This window comes from Doryrhamphus excisus, linkage group LG17 (assembly GCF_037039965.1).
Source record: "Doryrhamphus excisus strain RoL-2023G ecotype Guam linkage group LG17, RoL_Dexc_Guam_v1.1, whole genome shotgun sequence".
Classification (NCBI taxonomy): Eukaryota; Metazoa; Chordata; class Actinopteri; order Syngnathiformes; family Syngnathidae; genus Doryrhamphus; species Doryrhamphus excisus.
The window spans coordinates 18,177,124-18,191,119 of record NC_136373.1 but is presented as its reverse complement, the minus strand read 5'-3'; the positions used below and the strand labels follow the sequence as shown (position 1 = coordinate 18,191,119).

The 13,996-nt window shown below is 46.4% G+C and overlaps 2 protein-coding genes across 2 annotated transcripts; both read right to left on the bottom strand.

Annotated features, from left to right (window-relative positions):
• Window positions 1–1,177: 1,177 nt before the first annotated feature.
• Window positions 1,178–6,521, bottom strand: clk2b (CDC-like kinase 2b). Its single transcript, XM_058085748.2, has 11 exons — window positions 5,873–6,521; window positions 5,445–5,535; window positions 5,307–5,373; window positions 5,120–5,236; window positions 4,648–4,814; window positions 3,499–3,593; window positions 2,649–2,778; window positions 2,498–2,580; window positions 2,348–2,427; window positions 1,879–1,969; window positions 1,178–1,808 (listed from the first exon to the last, which is right to left on the bottom strand). Exons 1-11 carry the CDS (start codon window positions 5,936–5,938, stop codon window positions 1,626–1,628), a joined length of 1,170 nt encoding a protein of 389 aa, XP_057941731.2. The 5' UTR covers window positions 5,939–6,521; the 3' UTR covers window positions 1,178–1,625.
• Window positions 6,522–6,687: 166 nt separating this feature from the next.
• rec8b (REC8 meiotic recombination protein b) lies at window positions 6,688–13,846 on the bottom strand. The gene is made up of 16 exons (XM_078798038.1): window positions 13,431–13,846; window positions 12,381–12,449; window positions 12,095–12,237; window positions 11,933–12,008; window positions 11,754–11,868; window positions 11,200–11,269; window positions 10,310–10,377; window positions 10,001–10,079; window positions 9,618–9,874; window positions 8,916–9,215; window positions 8,158–8,457; window positions 8,032–8,074; window positions 7,570–7,631; window positions 7,408–7,526; window positions 7,225–7,334; window positions 6,688–6,935 (listed from the first exon to the last, which is right to left on the bottom strand). The coding sequence occupies exons 1-16, from the start codon at window positions 13,484–13,486 to the stop codon at window positions 6,832–6,834; spliced, it is 1,971 nt and encodes a 656-aa protein (XP_078654164.1). The 5' UTR covers window positions 13,487–13,846; the 3' UTR covers window positions 6,688–6,831.
• Between the last annotated feature and the right edge of the window lie 150 nt (window positions 13,847–13,996).

The window sequence follows — 13,996 nt, the reverse complement described above, 5'->3', positions numbered from 1 at the left end:
AAATAAGTGCAACTCATAGCCACAAAGGAACATTATCCAAAAATAATGAAAATATACATCAAATAAATAAGCTATAAAAATGGCTACTAATGAATGAAACGAACATGGACTTATTCATTCATCTTCATACACATGATGTGTTTTTTTTGGGATCAAGCCAGTGACATGAAATGGACAAAAGTATTGGGACATCCAGTGAAGAAAATATGGACTTTTGAAATCGTCTGTGGGAGCTCGTGGGGCAAAGCCGGTGTTGACTAATTATTAATAATAAGTGCACTGCATGTGTGTGAGAACCACAGCTACCATGCCAATGTGCTAAAACGAGCCACTTAAAAGGATTCTCTTGTGGCTCAGTGATCAGCACGTGCCCCCCCCCTTCCCCCCTCCCCAGACAGACAATCCAATCCCCCTGAAATGGGTGAGAAATGACGTGAGGTGGCGACCCAGTGAGGATTTGCAAATAAAAAGGCTGACTGATGTGAGCTCCTTAAGGTGAATTAGCAGCACATAACACGTCAGTGCATGTGATTACACACGTGCTGACGGCTGCGGCATGACCAAGCAACGCTCACTGGAGGCACGTTGGGCTGTCAGGCTTATCATTGGCACTCCGGGCAACGCAACACAATTATACACAGCGGTGCAGCATCCTCATCTTGCAGTCTTGTTGCTTAGCCACCTCGTAGGAACAATAAATAAATGACGCACGATGTTAGATTACATTACCTTTCACACCGCACGGCGACTGGCGACTGAGCCAGCATAGGCCAGCTGAGACAGGCAGACATGCCGTGGGGACCCCTGCCTTGTAATTTTAATCATCAAATGATTATTTTGATATTTAACATGCATCCCGAAATGGAAGAAAGAAAGAAGCAAATTATTTCATAGATAAATGTCAACTATTCAAATGAAAAATGGCTAGCGTTTCTCCCACCGCCAGGAATAGACTGACAAGTGGATGAAAGGTGTGTACACACACACACACACACACACACACACACCAAGGTTATAAGTCAAAAAACACATTGGTAGCCTTGTGAATGTGACCTCTGCACTCCATCAATATGCCACAGTCAATGGCAGCTAAGTGAGCAGTGTGTGTGTGGGTGGGGGGGCATGGGGGGGGGTGCTTTCCTCCTCTTTGACAAGCTCGCTGCCATGGATCAAAAAAAAAAAATGAACAGCATCTACCCAAGTATCAGATATGTAAGTAATACTCAGTCCTACCAAAGTATCAGATACGCAAGTAATACTAAGTCCGACTCAAGTTCTACCCAAGGACAGGAAGTCAAACAGACACTAAAGAAGTTATTCCCAAAACAAATCCAGCTTTATTTGTACCCGTTCTTTCTGCATCCTTGCTCTGTATTCAATATAAAAAATATTGCACAGAAGAAAAATCCTCCTCTGCCGGATGTAGTGGGGCACTGCCCCCCCAACTCGCCTCTAAGCAAAGCAGCGTCTCTATGGGCTCATACAGTCGGCTTTAGCTCCTCACGGTGGAACCTAACCTGGTTTCCAGGATGGCGCTAACTACAGCCGCTATGCAAATGATGCGTGATGCTGTCATCATGCTGGCCAACCAATGACTGGACTGCACCCTCTAGTGGTCAAGCTAGCTATCTGCTCATACTGGAGCTGTTTCTGACGGCTGCCCACCTTGCTGGCTGCTGGGCTCGCGTGAAGAAAGGATGGCTCGGAGCGGAGGAGAGGGAGATGCGCTTTGAGGGCTCATACTCCAGCATCTTCTCCAAAAGGTCAAAGAAGTGGTGGTGTTCTCTCCCCTGCGAGAGAAGGTACCCCTGGTGGGGGGGGAACACAAACAGACACCTCCAGCGTTTGTCCACTTCAGCTTTGCAAAGGTCGGCTCACCCGTAGAGGCTTGCACTTGGCTTTCACGTATCGACCCGACTTGGAGCACTCGTTCCAGCTGAGGTGTCCGTGATGGAAATACGTCTGCTTCCTGGACAGAGAGGGTTTTGCTGCGTGAGTCCATCGGTCTCGTATTTCCAAAAATAGCGAGGGAAAACTGAAGAGAGTAGCAGGCAATGAAATTCAACATCAACGGTTCAACATTTGCATGTGGACAAGAGGCCAAAATGAATTCAAAATATCAAAATACACACAATACCTTGGTTAGCGTCCGCCCCAGTTAGCATGTTTCATGGTCACACAATAATTAGAGTTTGTGTGCATTCTCCGGTTAGTGTACAATATGACGCAAGTCTTGTCAAGTTATTAATACATTGCATACACTGTCAGTCATGCTAGACTATGGATAGTTTTTGCGTCTTTGTGGGGGGGGGGGGGGGGATGATCAGAGCGGAGGCTGTACGGTTACCTGCTCCTTTGTATCATTCTTGGAGGAATGGCTCCCTGAATGTGCTCCATCATGGCAAGATGTTCCTTGTTGTCATGAGTCTGCAGAAACACATCTTAAACACAGGCTCACCCCCCCCCCCCCCACACACAGAGGTAGTTGCAGACAGACCTGGTAGAGCGTGAATCCTTGGTAGTACTCAAAGAGAATGCAGCCGATACTCCACACGTCGCATGGGTGACTCCACCCCAACTCTGCAGGAGACGACAGGAGGGCGCTGGAAGAGCAGCCAAGACAGGGCCAACCACTGGGGGCCACTTACCCAGTATGACCTCTGGGGCCCGGTAGTGACGGGTGGAGATGACGGTGGAGTGGTGCTCCTGCTCGAATGTGGCGCTGCCGAAGTCCACAAGGCGCACCGTGGTGTCGTTAAGTCTGCGTTCGTTACACTTCTGCAGAGAGGACGGACACCCGTTGGGGACGCTGGCCCGGAAAATATGCACACGTTTGGTTCCAAATATAATTTTTCCACATACCAGGAATTGGTAATAACTGACAAATATGCAGCAGATGCGGACCACGGCGAGAAAGTGACGTGCTTGTATCTTTACGCTTTGCTGGTGATGTTTTTTCATCACGCTCATGCTCAGTTCAGCGGTCCTTGAATGCATCGTCGTTCTGTGACGTGAGATGCTAAAAACTTGGGTCTTCCGCAGTCAATCCAGGTGAATTATCATTCCTTGCATTTTGGACTTGGTGCTTAAGAAGTGTGTCAGGATTATTTCGGGATTAAACCTGGATTGTGTTGCAAATGAACAATAGTAGTTGAAAAGACAAGCTTCTGGCATTGAACCTAATCTCATAATTCAAGAAGAGAAGACATGTTTATGGCTCATGTAAGGATTGTGGATGATGGGCAAAATTCCATGCTGTGTTCATGAACCGCTGAGCAATATAAGGTTGCCTCCATGGCAATGATGATTATTATTATTATTCTACACAACACATCCTCTTTCCAAACTGACAGACTTTGTCACAATGAGGTCCCTGAACACAACCCACACCTTTCTTTCGTGAATAAACACAAGATGTGTCTCAATACTGCGAGTGGGCGGTGCAGACACGTTTGAAGGTGGCAATCCCGAGTCCTTTCCTCTATTTCTGCTTCTAACCTTGTCAGCGTTGTAAACCAGGGAATAGCGGGAGTTGACAAGGAGGATGTTCTCTGGCTTCAGGTCGGTGTGAGTCAGTCTGTTGTCATGGAGAACTGCAGTGGAAGGGGGGGGGGTTAGGTGGAGTTTTTTTCAAAAAGGAAGTCAACACCCAAGCCTGTCTTATATGCATGCAGTATAAGTACAGTACATCATATCACATTTACATTTTGCTTTTTCTTTGGCCTTTATTTTTCCTCCCTTTTTTGATGGCAAAGTGTGATGATCACACAGGAAATGGAGCTTCTTGCAACGTAGGAATGTTAATTACACACTAATTAATTAATTTAAAGACTGATTAATTTCAGCAATGCTCATCAACTGCCACTAGGTGTCAGTATCACATTGCCAAGCCCCCAACCAAATTGAAACCCCATTATGCTTGGAGCTTTTTCCTTCTTCTTAACCTCCCCGCGTACCTGCAGATTTGTTGTCCACACAGAGTTTTTATGGTAACTTATACAGGAAGTGGTTTGATGCCAGAAGAGGCAAAAAAAAAAAAAAAGTTCTGCAGCTATAAATCCAGCAGGAGGCGCATTTTAGAGTCTTGGGAGGTAATACTGACATGTTTGTTTTCTTCCTCTCTCAACCAAGAGGGCTCACTCTGTCTCAACACTTGGGCGTGCTGGTTCTATAGCAGAATGAAGGGAGTGAGTGAAGCCTCCTGTCAATCATTCAGGCTCTTCGTCCCATTGGGGGAGGAGGAGGGGCTGCTGGGAGTGCACACGCTATGGTGACAGGCCTAACTACTGTTCTTCACTGACTGCCAGTGTTCATTTATACTATGTAAACAATAAAAAAGCAGAAACTAATAAAGCAAATATTATGATGCTTTGTCATGTATGTGTCGTTTTTAGCGTCATCCGCCATGTTCACTGGTCAGCGAATGCAGCATGAATTATAATCAGACACCCTTAAAATATCCTAACATCCACAATATGAAGCCTCTCTGCCTCTCCAGTGTGTTGGCTTGGTTTTCTTTTGCAGTCACATAATCCGCTTCCTGACATCAGACACGTTTATCCAGCAGTAAGGAATATAAAGTAAGGAATATAAATAGCAGCATTTGCTAAAAAGTGGCTTGGCATGGCGTAATGCAAGCGGACTCACAGCTGACGGCGCGGCAGATCTGCTGGGCCATGTGTCGGACGTGGTGGAGCGGGTAAGGCAGGAAGTTGTTTGCTCTCTGGAAGTCGAAGGTGCTGAGGGACAGCAGCTCGAAGGCGATGCAGATGTGGCCGTGGTAGTTGAACCAGTCCAGCATCTGCACGCAGTGACTAAGTTGGGGGGTGAAGACAACAGGAGAAATGTGATGACAGAAGACACCCACCATTCTAGTTGGGTGCTTTCTATGTCTTTGGACTTCTAATGGCATCAAAATAAACAATCAAAACCCGAAAGGCATGCTGGGTAACTACCTGTTGGGAAAGTGTGTGTGTGGTTTCCCAGCATGCCTTGTGGGTTATAAAATAGTATTGTTTTGCATGTTTATTGGTGCGTAAACATTCATTGGCGTATTCCGTGTGATGTGTTTGGTTGCACCGTGAGCGAGGTCAGCATTAGAAAGGATGGAACTACTCACAACATTCTGCCTGGATCTTTCTTGCTGATCTTCTCCAGCACGTGGATCTCCAGTTTGGCTGCTTCTCTGTACCTCTCCATGTTCTTAATGATCTTCAGAGCGATTCCACGTCCACCTCTGCAGACAAAATACCACCATCTCACTCCCTACACTGCAGCTCAAGATAAATAACTTCATTTTTTGGTACCTGCCATGGTCCAAACATTGCACCACCTTCCCAAAGGTCCCCTCCCCTAGCGTGTCCTGTATCTCGTCTGTGTGAGGAGCCGACTATTATTGTCTTGAAGGCGACAACAGACTTCACATGGAGTGAACTGTTACCTACATCGCTCCTCCAGGATGTCCCCGTTCCTGTACAGCAGATGTCCGCTCTCCGTGTCCCGGTCGATGTCGCCGGTCGCTTCAACGCTGCCTCGCTGGAAAACATTATTACATCACATCAACAACATGGGTCACTTTAATCCACAACATGTTTGTGGATTAAAGTGACCACATATTGTTGACAAAAGTCTTGTTTGTGGCTTCAAGTGACCCCCAGCTTGTTGACAAAGGTCAATAAGATGTGACATCTGACCTCTTTGGAGGAGTCGGGCCTCTATTTCCATCCACATTCTGCAACTGATATTAATATCAGAGGCTGCAGTACCGTGTGCGTGTACAGGATTAAATAATAAATGCTTGGCCACTTTACGTGCACACGTGTGGGGTGAGATGAATAGAATGCATGAATGTGGAAAAAGGGGAGATACTCACAGACAAGCAGAGGCAAAGGCAGTCCAGGAAGGTTTTGTACAAAGAGTGCAGCTCCGTCTTCCCCATCGTGCACAGCACCTCTGAAGGGAGGATGGAGGGCAGGTGGAGGAAGAGAACGTGGACCACCAGGAGAAGAAGGGAACAGAAAACAGCCAGGAGTGTTGTCAGAGCAAAGCAAAAGTGATGGACGGACAAAACGGTAAAAAGCCAATAAAGCCAAGAAGGCGGCTCAAGACAAGAAACCAAGGGCAAAAGTGAGAGGACAAGACGGGACGGAGCTGAGACTAAGAATAAACCTGGGTGGCAACCCCCCACCGCCCCCCTCTGAGTGGAGTAAGAATCAAGATGAGGGAGATCCAGTTTCACTTCAGTCTCCTCCTAGCACCTCCTTAACCTCGCCTGTGTGTTTTGCCACACCTGTCCTGCCGGACGTAGCATGCATGGCCCAAACACGCAGCTCACACGCTCTTTATGGGCCGTGTGTATGGAAGGCCACGCGCCACATGAAAGGATGCTGCGGTTAAATTAAAACAAGAAAACTTCACTTTTGGAAGGCAAAATGTTGATTTCAAAAGGCAACATAACACAATTCCTCGTTAGCATCTTATTTCAATTCAATGCTAACATGAACCACAAGTTGCATAAGGCTGGGTTAAAAGATCAGCAACAGTGAAGCATGAATGAGAAGTGGCTTAAAAGCAGGAATAAAAAAACATCAGCAACAGTGAACCATGAATGAGAAGTGGCTTAAAAGCAGGAATAAAAAAACATCAGCAACAGTGAACCATGAATGAGAAGTGGCTTAAAAGCAGGAATAAAAGACATCAGCAACAGTGAAGCATGAATGAGAAGTGGCTTAAAAGCAGGAATAAAAACCATCAGCAACAGTGAACCATGAATGAGAAGTGGCTTAAAACAGGAATAAAAACATCAGCAACATAGTGAAAGGTGAATGTTTTTCACAGCGGCAGAAGGTCCTCCTCATAGTTGGGACCGGGAGTGATCAAGATGTCCCCATAAGGGGTGTCCTGCTCCACACGCAGCTTCCTGGACGACAGAAGACCTGCAACGCACACAGAAATATTAACCGTTGCAGCGCCCTCTAGAGGCTTAATGAGTAAAATAGATTTCCATGAAGGTGTTATTTTTGTTGGGTCGGCTGACCTCACTTCCTGTTTGTGATTTCTATATTCTGTTTGAATATTTGGAGTCTTTATTTGTGTTATATGGCCATGAAATACATCATTAATCTAAAGAGCATTATCACTTTGCCCCAAAGAGGCATCTTTCTTTCTAAACATCTTCATCATTATTGCATCATATCTTGGGTATGTTTCCTCTGGGTGTCTTACCGAGGAGCATCTGAAAAACATTGCTGACAGTTCTGCGGTTGGCCTCCAGAGGCAGCAGCGTGTGAAAAAGCACCATGCGCTCCTGCTGCTCCTCCAACCTGGACAGCAACCTGGACACAGCAACCATGCACACGCTGTTGTTCCCACAGAGCCAGCCTGAAGAGGCAGGCCGGGATTCTTTACCCCACAGACTTTGATGCCATCCCCTGCTCGTCCCTCTCAGGGATGTCCGGCAGAGTGGAGACAGATCTGGACCTGGCAGGACACATCCGTGCTTCAGCTCCAGCTCTACGTACGCATCTCTTTGTTTCAGACTCACCCGTTTTGACTTGGAAGGCTTGGAAGGTGCACACTGGAGATCTCCTGAGAGGACTCCCGCTGGGCGGACACCTCCAGCAAACCAGGCCCTTGACACGCACACACGAGCACAAACATGAGAGCTAAAGTGCTAACATGACGCTCATTTTAACAGCAAGGCCGTAGCTAGCATAGGTTAGCATATTTGCTGAAGAAAAACAAAACGATTCCACGTCTCGAGCTGACTGACAAATTGTGGGCAGAGCGACTTGATTTTAACATGTGTAGCAAAGCCTGCCATCCTAAAAGTAATATTATATTAGTTTTAAGCCATCTTGTTTATATTTCATGTCTGCCCATCATCATTTACATAAATAGCAGCTTCTCTTCCGATACACCCATGAGCCCCGCCATTAGATTATGGACACACTGACGCCCGCTGTGAACGCCAACAATTTAGGACGACCTTTGGCCTCCAAAGTTACAGACCAGAAAGTCTGGTATCCATACCTGAGACGTCACCCATGTCCAGTTCTGCCGCACCTACGGGGACCTGCAAGCAGACACACCTTACCGTCATTCTTGTCCTCCACATCGGGCAGGACTGCCCCCGCCCCCCGCCTCCACGGGGCGTACCTCAGGCCTCGGTAATTCCATCTGCTCCTCCTCCAAGAGGTTGCGCACTCGTTCGTGCTCCGAATCGCTGGACTCGGTTCCTCCCTGTCCGGGACGTAGCTGGGTACCGTCGACGGGCGTGATGATGGCGGCCTGTTTCCATAGCGACAGCAGCTCTTTGGGCAGGTCTGCAGACAGGGAGGGGAGGGGGTGGGGGAAGAAATAGCTGGGTGGTTTATTTTTGTAAAGGTTACGGAGGTCAGCTTTGAAAGAGCAGCAGGTGTGTGAGGGAGGGGGAGCAGTGAGGAGGGAAGAATGGGAAAGACCAATTCAAATGCAAATTGTATTTTTCAAAGACTTTCAAGACCAGCTAGTGGAAGCGTCAAAGAGACAAAATGGGAAGAAATGTTCACGTCTGCTCCTTTTCAGACATGCTGGCTTGTCCGAGTGTGGAAAGGTGATGCCCTTTAATGATGCCGACAAATAGACCATGAGCATCACCTCACGTCTTCTACGCCGCTTGTCCTCATGAGTGAGCCTGTTGCGGGTGAGCTGGAGTCTACCCCAGCTGACTTTGAATGAGAGGCAGGGGTACACAATAAAAGACAAGATTTTATAGCACTTTTCAAGGCTTCACAATCAAGTGAAGATGATTCATTTACTCCCCAGCTACACAATGGTGGTGGTAATCTAGATCTGGAGTCACAGACGCCCAGTCTGGATGGAAACATGGCTGCCAATTCGTGCCTGCGGCCTCTCTGACCACCCCCAAACATTCACTCCCATTCATACACCAGTGTGGGCAGCCCTGGAGGCAAGGTGGAGAAGTGGACAATTTCGAGTCTCCAATTAGCCATCTTGGTGTCGTACTGACCATTACAAGGTGCACCAAACAGCTCGCCAGCTGACTTCCTCCTCTGCGACACAGGCGGGAGGAGCGTCGGGGCCTTGGTTTCCATCTGAGGGTCACCCATCTGCCTCTTCATCGTCTCCTCGGAGATCTGCGTCTCCGGGTCAAAGAAAATCAGCTGCCTGCGGCTCCTCTGCTCTGGTATTCCCACCCCCGGGAGGGGCGCAGCCTGGAAGGGGAAGAATATATTCAAATATATGAAGGATTTCTAACGCTGTTTGGAGCTCAGCAGTGAACCAACAAGAAATCATAGAAATTCCCTTGGAAAAATCAAAGTGGACGGACGGTGTCACCGAGCTGCAACTCGGCCGAGGGATCACAGCCCCACTTCAAGACATCAAACAAGGACTGCAGTTAGAAAGTGATGCGATGAGAAGCGAGCTAAATAAAACAACACAGCCATACGTGGACGGCACGCCACATTAGCAAAGTTGATTCCATCTTTGGAATCGAACGTTGTGCCACCTATTTTCTACCATCACTGTTTTCAGCATGCTATTACGACTAGGGATTGACCAATGTTTTGGTTTTTTTCGAGCCCACAGTCAACCTGAGCCCCTCGGCTTCCTACCTTAGTCTTGGGCCTTATGGCTGCAGTTGCTGGCGTGGGGGGCTGCATAGGGGTCAGCTCATCTTCCCCGGGTGGAGGTGTTCCTCTGGGCTCATCCTGGCTGGAAGATGTCAGTGGCGGCAATCTGAAGAGAGATGCCACCATATGAGCGTGTGCAGGCGTGCCCTCGTGATCGGCGTTTGGCTTTACACGACAGTCGGTTGCGTGGGCACTCTGTCCATCTCTCGCCCCCTCGATGGCGCCCTCACTTGCTCCACCTCTGCTTCCGCAGGAGCCCCCCTGCGTGGGTCACTATCTGTATTTACAAAAGAAAAAGAAACACACCAAGTCAGTGGAAGGTCTTCGTTAGGAGTGTCTCCAGTCATGGAGGAAAGGTGGCTCACCCCCCAGGTAGTCGTCGGGTTGGGCCATCAGCAGTTCCAGTGTAGCTGTGATGTTGCCTGCTAGGTCTGGACTTCCAAACTGCCAAGAAGGAAGCTGTGGTTTAGCATGGTGGTGTGGGGCTGCATGAGTGCTGCGGGTTCATGGAGGGGAAACATGAACTGTGACGTGATGATGCAGAGCTCGGACATGAGAAGGAGCCCAAACACACCATCAACACGGTGCCTGGCTATGAAGTACGGTATCTATCTATAGTGGTACCACAGAGGGGCAGGGTACATGACGATGGGACCAGTAAGGGTGCTTGGTACCTGTGCCACAGGACCACGGGGCAGCTCCGTCTCTCTCAGGGTGATTCTTTCTGGCAAGGCAGTGATATCTGGTATGGGAAAAGAAAAAGCGGTGTTGAAAAGAAAAGAAGAAAAAAAGGGCGTCCAAGTGTCATCAACAAATCACAGTGGTGGACGGCCGCCCGTCACTTCGGGTACGGTGGCAATTTCTTGGAACATGAATGATTGAATCCGAGCCTTGAAGCATTGATTGCTGGCTAACAAGGTCACTTTGGGTTTGAAGGCTGCTTTGCTTGTCACCATGGCAACCTCCATTCACCATTAAGACACCGGCAGCTACATCGGGGGTGTCCAAAGTGCGGCACATTCTAAAAATAGAATTGAACAAAAAAACTAAAAAAGATGTAGAAATGGAAAAATCAGAAGTAATTTTACAAGAATAAAGTCAAAATATAACAAGAAATTTTATCATTTTATGAGAATAAATGACTATATATATATATATATATATATATATAATAAATGTCTTTTTGAAACATTACAGTAGAGGTTGCTCCGGAGTCCAAGTCGCAGGACCAGCCAAACCATGAAAAAAGGTCCTGCTTAGGGTATAGTATGGAAAAGATGGTCAATAACTTAGCATGTCTACATTTTCCACTACGTATGTTGCCCTCTCTGGGAAAAGCCTCGGACACCCCTGGTGTACGGTGGCGCCGTGGAACGTGGCGGGAATTGACTAGATTCCCGAACACATTTTATGATGTTATCTTCCTACACTGGACTTCACTTCCTGATTTGAAGGATGTGCTTGGCGGCGGGGATGACCCGGGTTAAAAGATATAGTAGTGAAATATGAGGTAATAAGAAGTACAGTAAGATGTATAGTGACGGTCACTCATGCTTATTATTGCCTTTCGGCGTGGCCAAGGGGCGTGGTGTGACGTCATGTGGAGATGCCCTCTGCAGGTGAGTCTCTTCCATCTGAGAGGAGAAAAAAAAGATGACAGGACTGAAATGATTCCATGAATACTTTAGATGCATATTAGTGCAGATGACAGCTGCTGTCGGGATGCTATCATACCTCCGCTAAGCCCCAGCAAAGCACACACTTTCCCATGACGTTAGACCCCCGCTTTTTGCTGGAGTTCCCTTCCGGTAATTGATACGGCCGGATAAATATCCGTTTTTGACACCCGGCTCCATCCTCACCCGCAAGGTTCACATTGACCTTCTCCTCCGATAAATGTGACTGTGGTCATAGTAGCATTTTTTGCCATTTTCAACATGAACTAAAGCAGACACTTACCGCTACCATGCTAACGTACTGTAATTATGCTGACATTTTTAGCATTTTCGGAGTTATGCAGGCCTCACAGCTAGGAGACCTGAGTTCAATTCCACCCTCGGTCATCTCTGTTATGATCTCTGTTGTGGACATTTATCTGCACATCTTTGTGGATGGTACCTCCAAAAGTGCGTTGAGATTCAACAGACTGTCGTCCATCACGCCAAACAGTGGATCAGGCGCTCCTTCGGCCTCCTCCAGGTGAGCCAGAGCATCCGGGAAGAGTAAAACTTGTCTAGGATGACACTTAAGTTACTCCATAGGAATTTTTGTGTTCGAGCCCGAGCGTCTGGACTCACCTGCCTTGGTCCTCTACGTCGAGCACTTGGAATTTCTTCTGCTTCAACAGCTGACTCAGGATGACCTGGACCTCCTCTGGAGGAGGAGGATGGGAGCAAGTTAGATGTTAGTTAGAAAACAAGCGATGGAAGGTGCTGCGAGGTGTGTATCCGGTTCCTTACGCAGAAGAATGCCACACTGGCGGTGGAAGACCAGGACGACGCCGTACTGCAGCTGGGAGGACAGGTAGAGGGAGAAGCGAGGTCGTGGTAGGCTGGGATGAAGAGGCGGAACCTGCTCCAGCACGTAGTCCATGATGTCCTCACTGTGAGGGCACCATCGGCGCATCAACGAGATGTATCGCAATATAAGACTTCTCTACCATACGCAGGGCCTCAAGACCAGTTCTTTTTCTCCATGAACAGTTCTTGAAAAGAGCTGTTGCCTTATATTCAAGAAAGAACTTACCAGGTGCGTTTAACGTTGACTTTCAGGAACTCCCGGCGAGGGACCCTGATGCCCCCGGTGGCCACCAGCCTACGGTACATCAAGAGGGCAAACATCCATCAGCTTCCACTCTGCTGCTTTAGTACGTACTAATTAGTAAGTACTAGTAAGTGTATCATCACCACAAGCCAACACTCAATTCGGCCTTGGATGAATGGACTTGCTCTCTGGTGACAACATTAGGTACACCTGACTAACTTAGCAAGCAATTTAGCAAATATTCTGCCTTTGCAATGAAACTTACAAATGGATGGTTGTAGACAGTCACAATATTCGCCACAGGACATATTTGGGATTTTTCACATCCTAAAAAAAGTGGGCGAACGTTCAGTTTGCTCTTACGGTGAAATTGCTCCACCTAGAGGACAGCGTGGTAAACTGCACTTACACAAACAGTGACAAAATGAAACGATTACTTTCATAATACATGCGAAAAAAAAGTATTCTTTTCCGCTTCTCATTCGAGTCGCGGGCACACATGGTAATATACCATATATATGTATACCTTTAAAACACAAATTAAATACGTAATGACGTTACTATTAAATTGATATTAATACTACCCACGTGAAAATACTATCAATATGTGGATCGAACCGATCACCTCTCCACTTACCAACCTTTTTCCATCGACGCCTTTGTATTATACATATTATTACATATTTCACAAAACCAAATGGTTCAAAATAGATGTTTTAAACACATATGACCTTACAAATACATTTCTATCCGAAACAAAGCCGATCCATATTAAAATAATGCACGTGCATTCGCAATTAGGGCTAACCTGCACGTGGGAATGCAATATAGTTAAAAGTTCTATATTTATACACACATTCAAGTATTAGCTTGCAAGACACCATGAATACATGCTAGTGAAGTTTTTTTGTCTAATAAAAAAAAAAACTAAAAAACGTGATGGTAGACTAATTTGGGGAGAAATAGTTGATTCGTCACAATTCAATAGTTAGCTAACATTTTAAAATAATGAATAGAATTTCTTTTACTCACCAAATTGTCGAGAAACATCCAGCGTGTCGTCGTAAAACAACACTGTAGTAAAACATCTTGGTTAAATCTTCGAGAAAGTGAATTCAAAGCTAAAATGTCCTTTAGCTAGGTGTAAAGTTACATTTCTTATGGAGGAAAGCTTTAAAAGGAAAAAAAATAATTGATGTTGCAGTATCAGGCTCTGTGATTGGTCTATCTTAGCGGGAGAAAACTAGCTAAATGTGTGACATGCCTATAAGAGGATTTTATTTTACTATTTTATAAAACAAATATTGTTTTTTTTAATTATGATGTAATTAGAGTAAATGTCAGGGTACACAAATACTTTCCATCCAGAGGTGAAACGTAAATGTTTTTTGTAGTTTGATGAGGTTGAAAATTTATTTTAAAAAGAAGATGTTTCAGTATCCGGCTATCTGATTGGTCCATCCTACCAGGAGGAATGTAGTATGAAATGGCCATTAAGGGAGTTTAGGAGCAACATTAAAGGAATAACATTTCTAAAAATTTAAATAATAGAGGTAATGTCAGGTTTAGAAACCAGAGATGTGCGGTGCTTCCTTTGA

Bases quoted from the DNA above. Each gene is read 5' to 3' on its own strand.
- clk2b (XM_058085748.2), bottom strand. From the start codon at position 5,938: ATGGGGAAGACGGAGCTGCACTCTTTGTACAAAACCTTCCTGGACTGC. The intron at 5,374-5,444 runs GTAGGTAACAGT...CTCCTCACACAG, and splicing joins GGACATCCTGGAGGAGCGAT to ACGAGATACAGGACACGCTA. The intron at 3,594-4,647 runs GTGAGTCCGCTT...CTTCCACTGCAG, and splicing joins GATCTGCCGCGCCGTCAGCT to TTCTCCATGACAACAGACTG.
- rec8b (XM_078798038.1), bottom strand. From the start codon at position 13,486: ATGTTTTACTACAGTGTTGTTTTACGACGACACGCTGGATGTTTCTCG. The intron at 9,875-10,000 runs GTGAGCCACCTT...GCGGAAGCAGAG, and splicing joins ACCCGACGACTACCTGGGGG to GTGGAGCAAGTGAGGGCGCC. The intron at 7,527-7,569 runs CTTCCAAGCCTT...TCTGAAACAAAG, and splicing joins AGGAGATCTCCAGTGTGCAC to AGATGCGTACGTAGAGCTGG.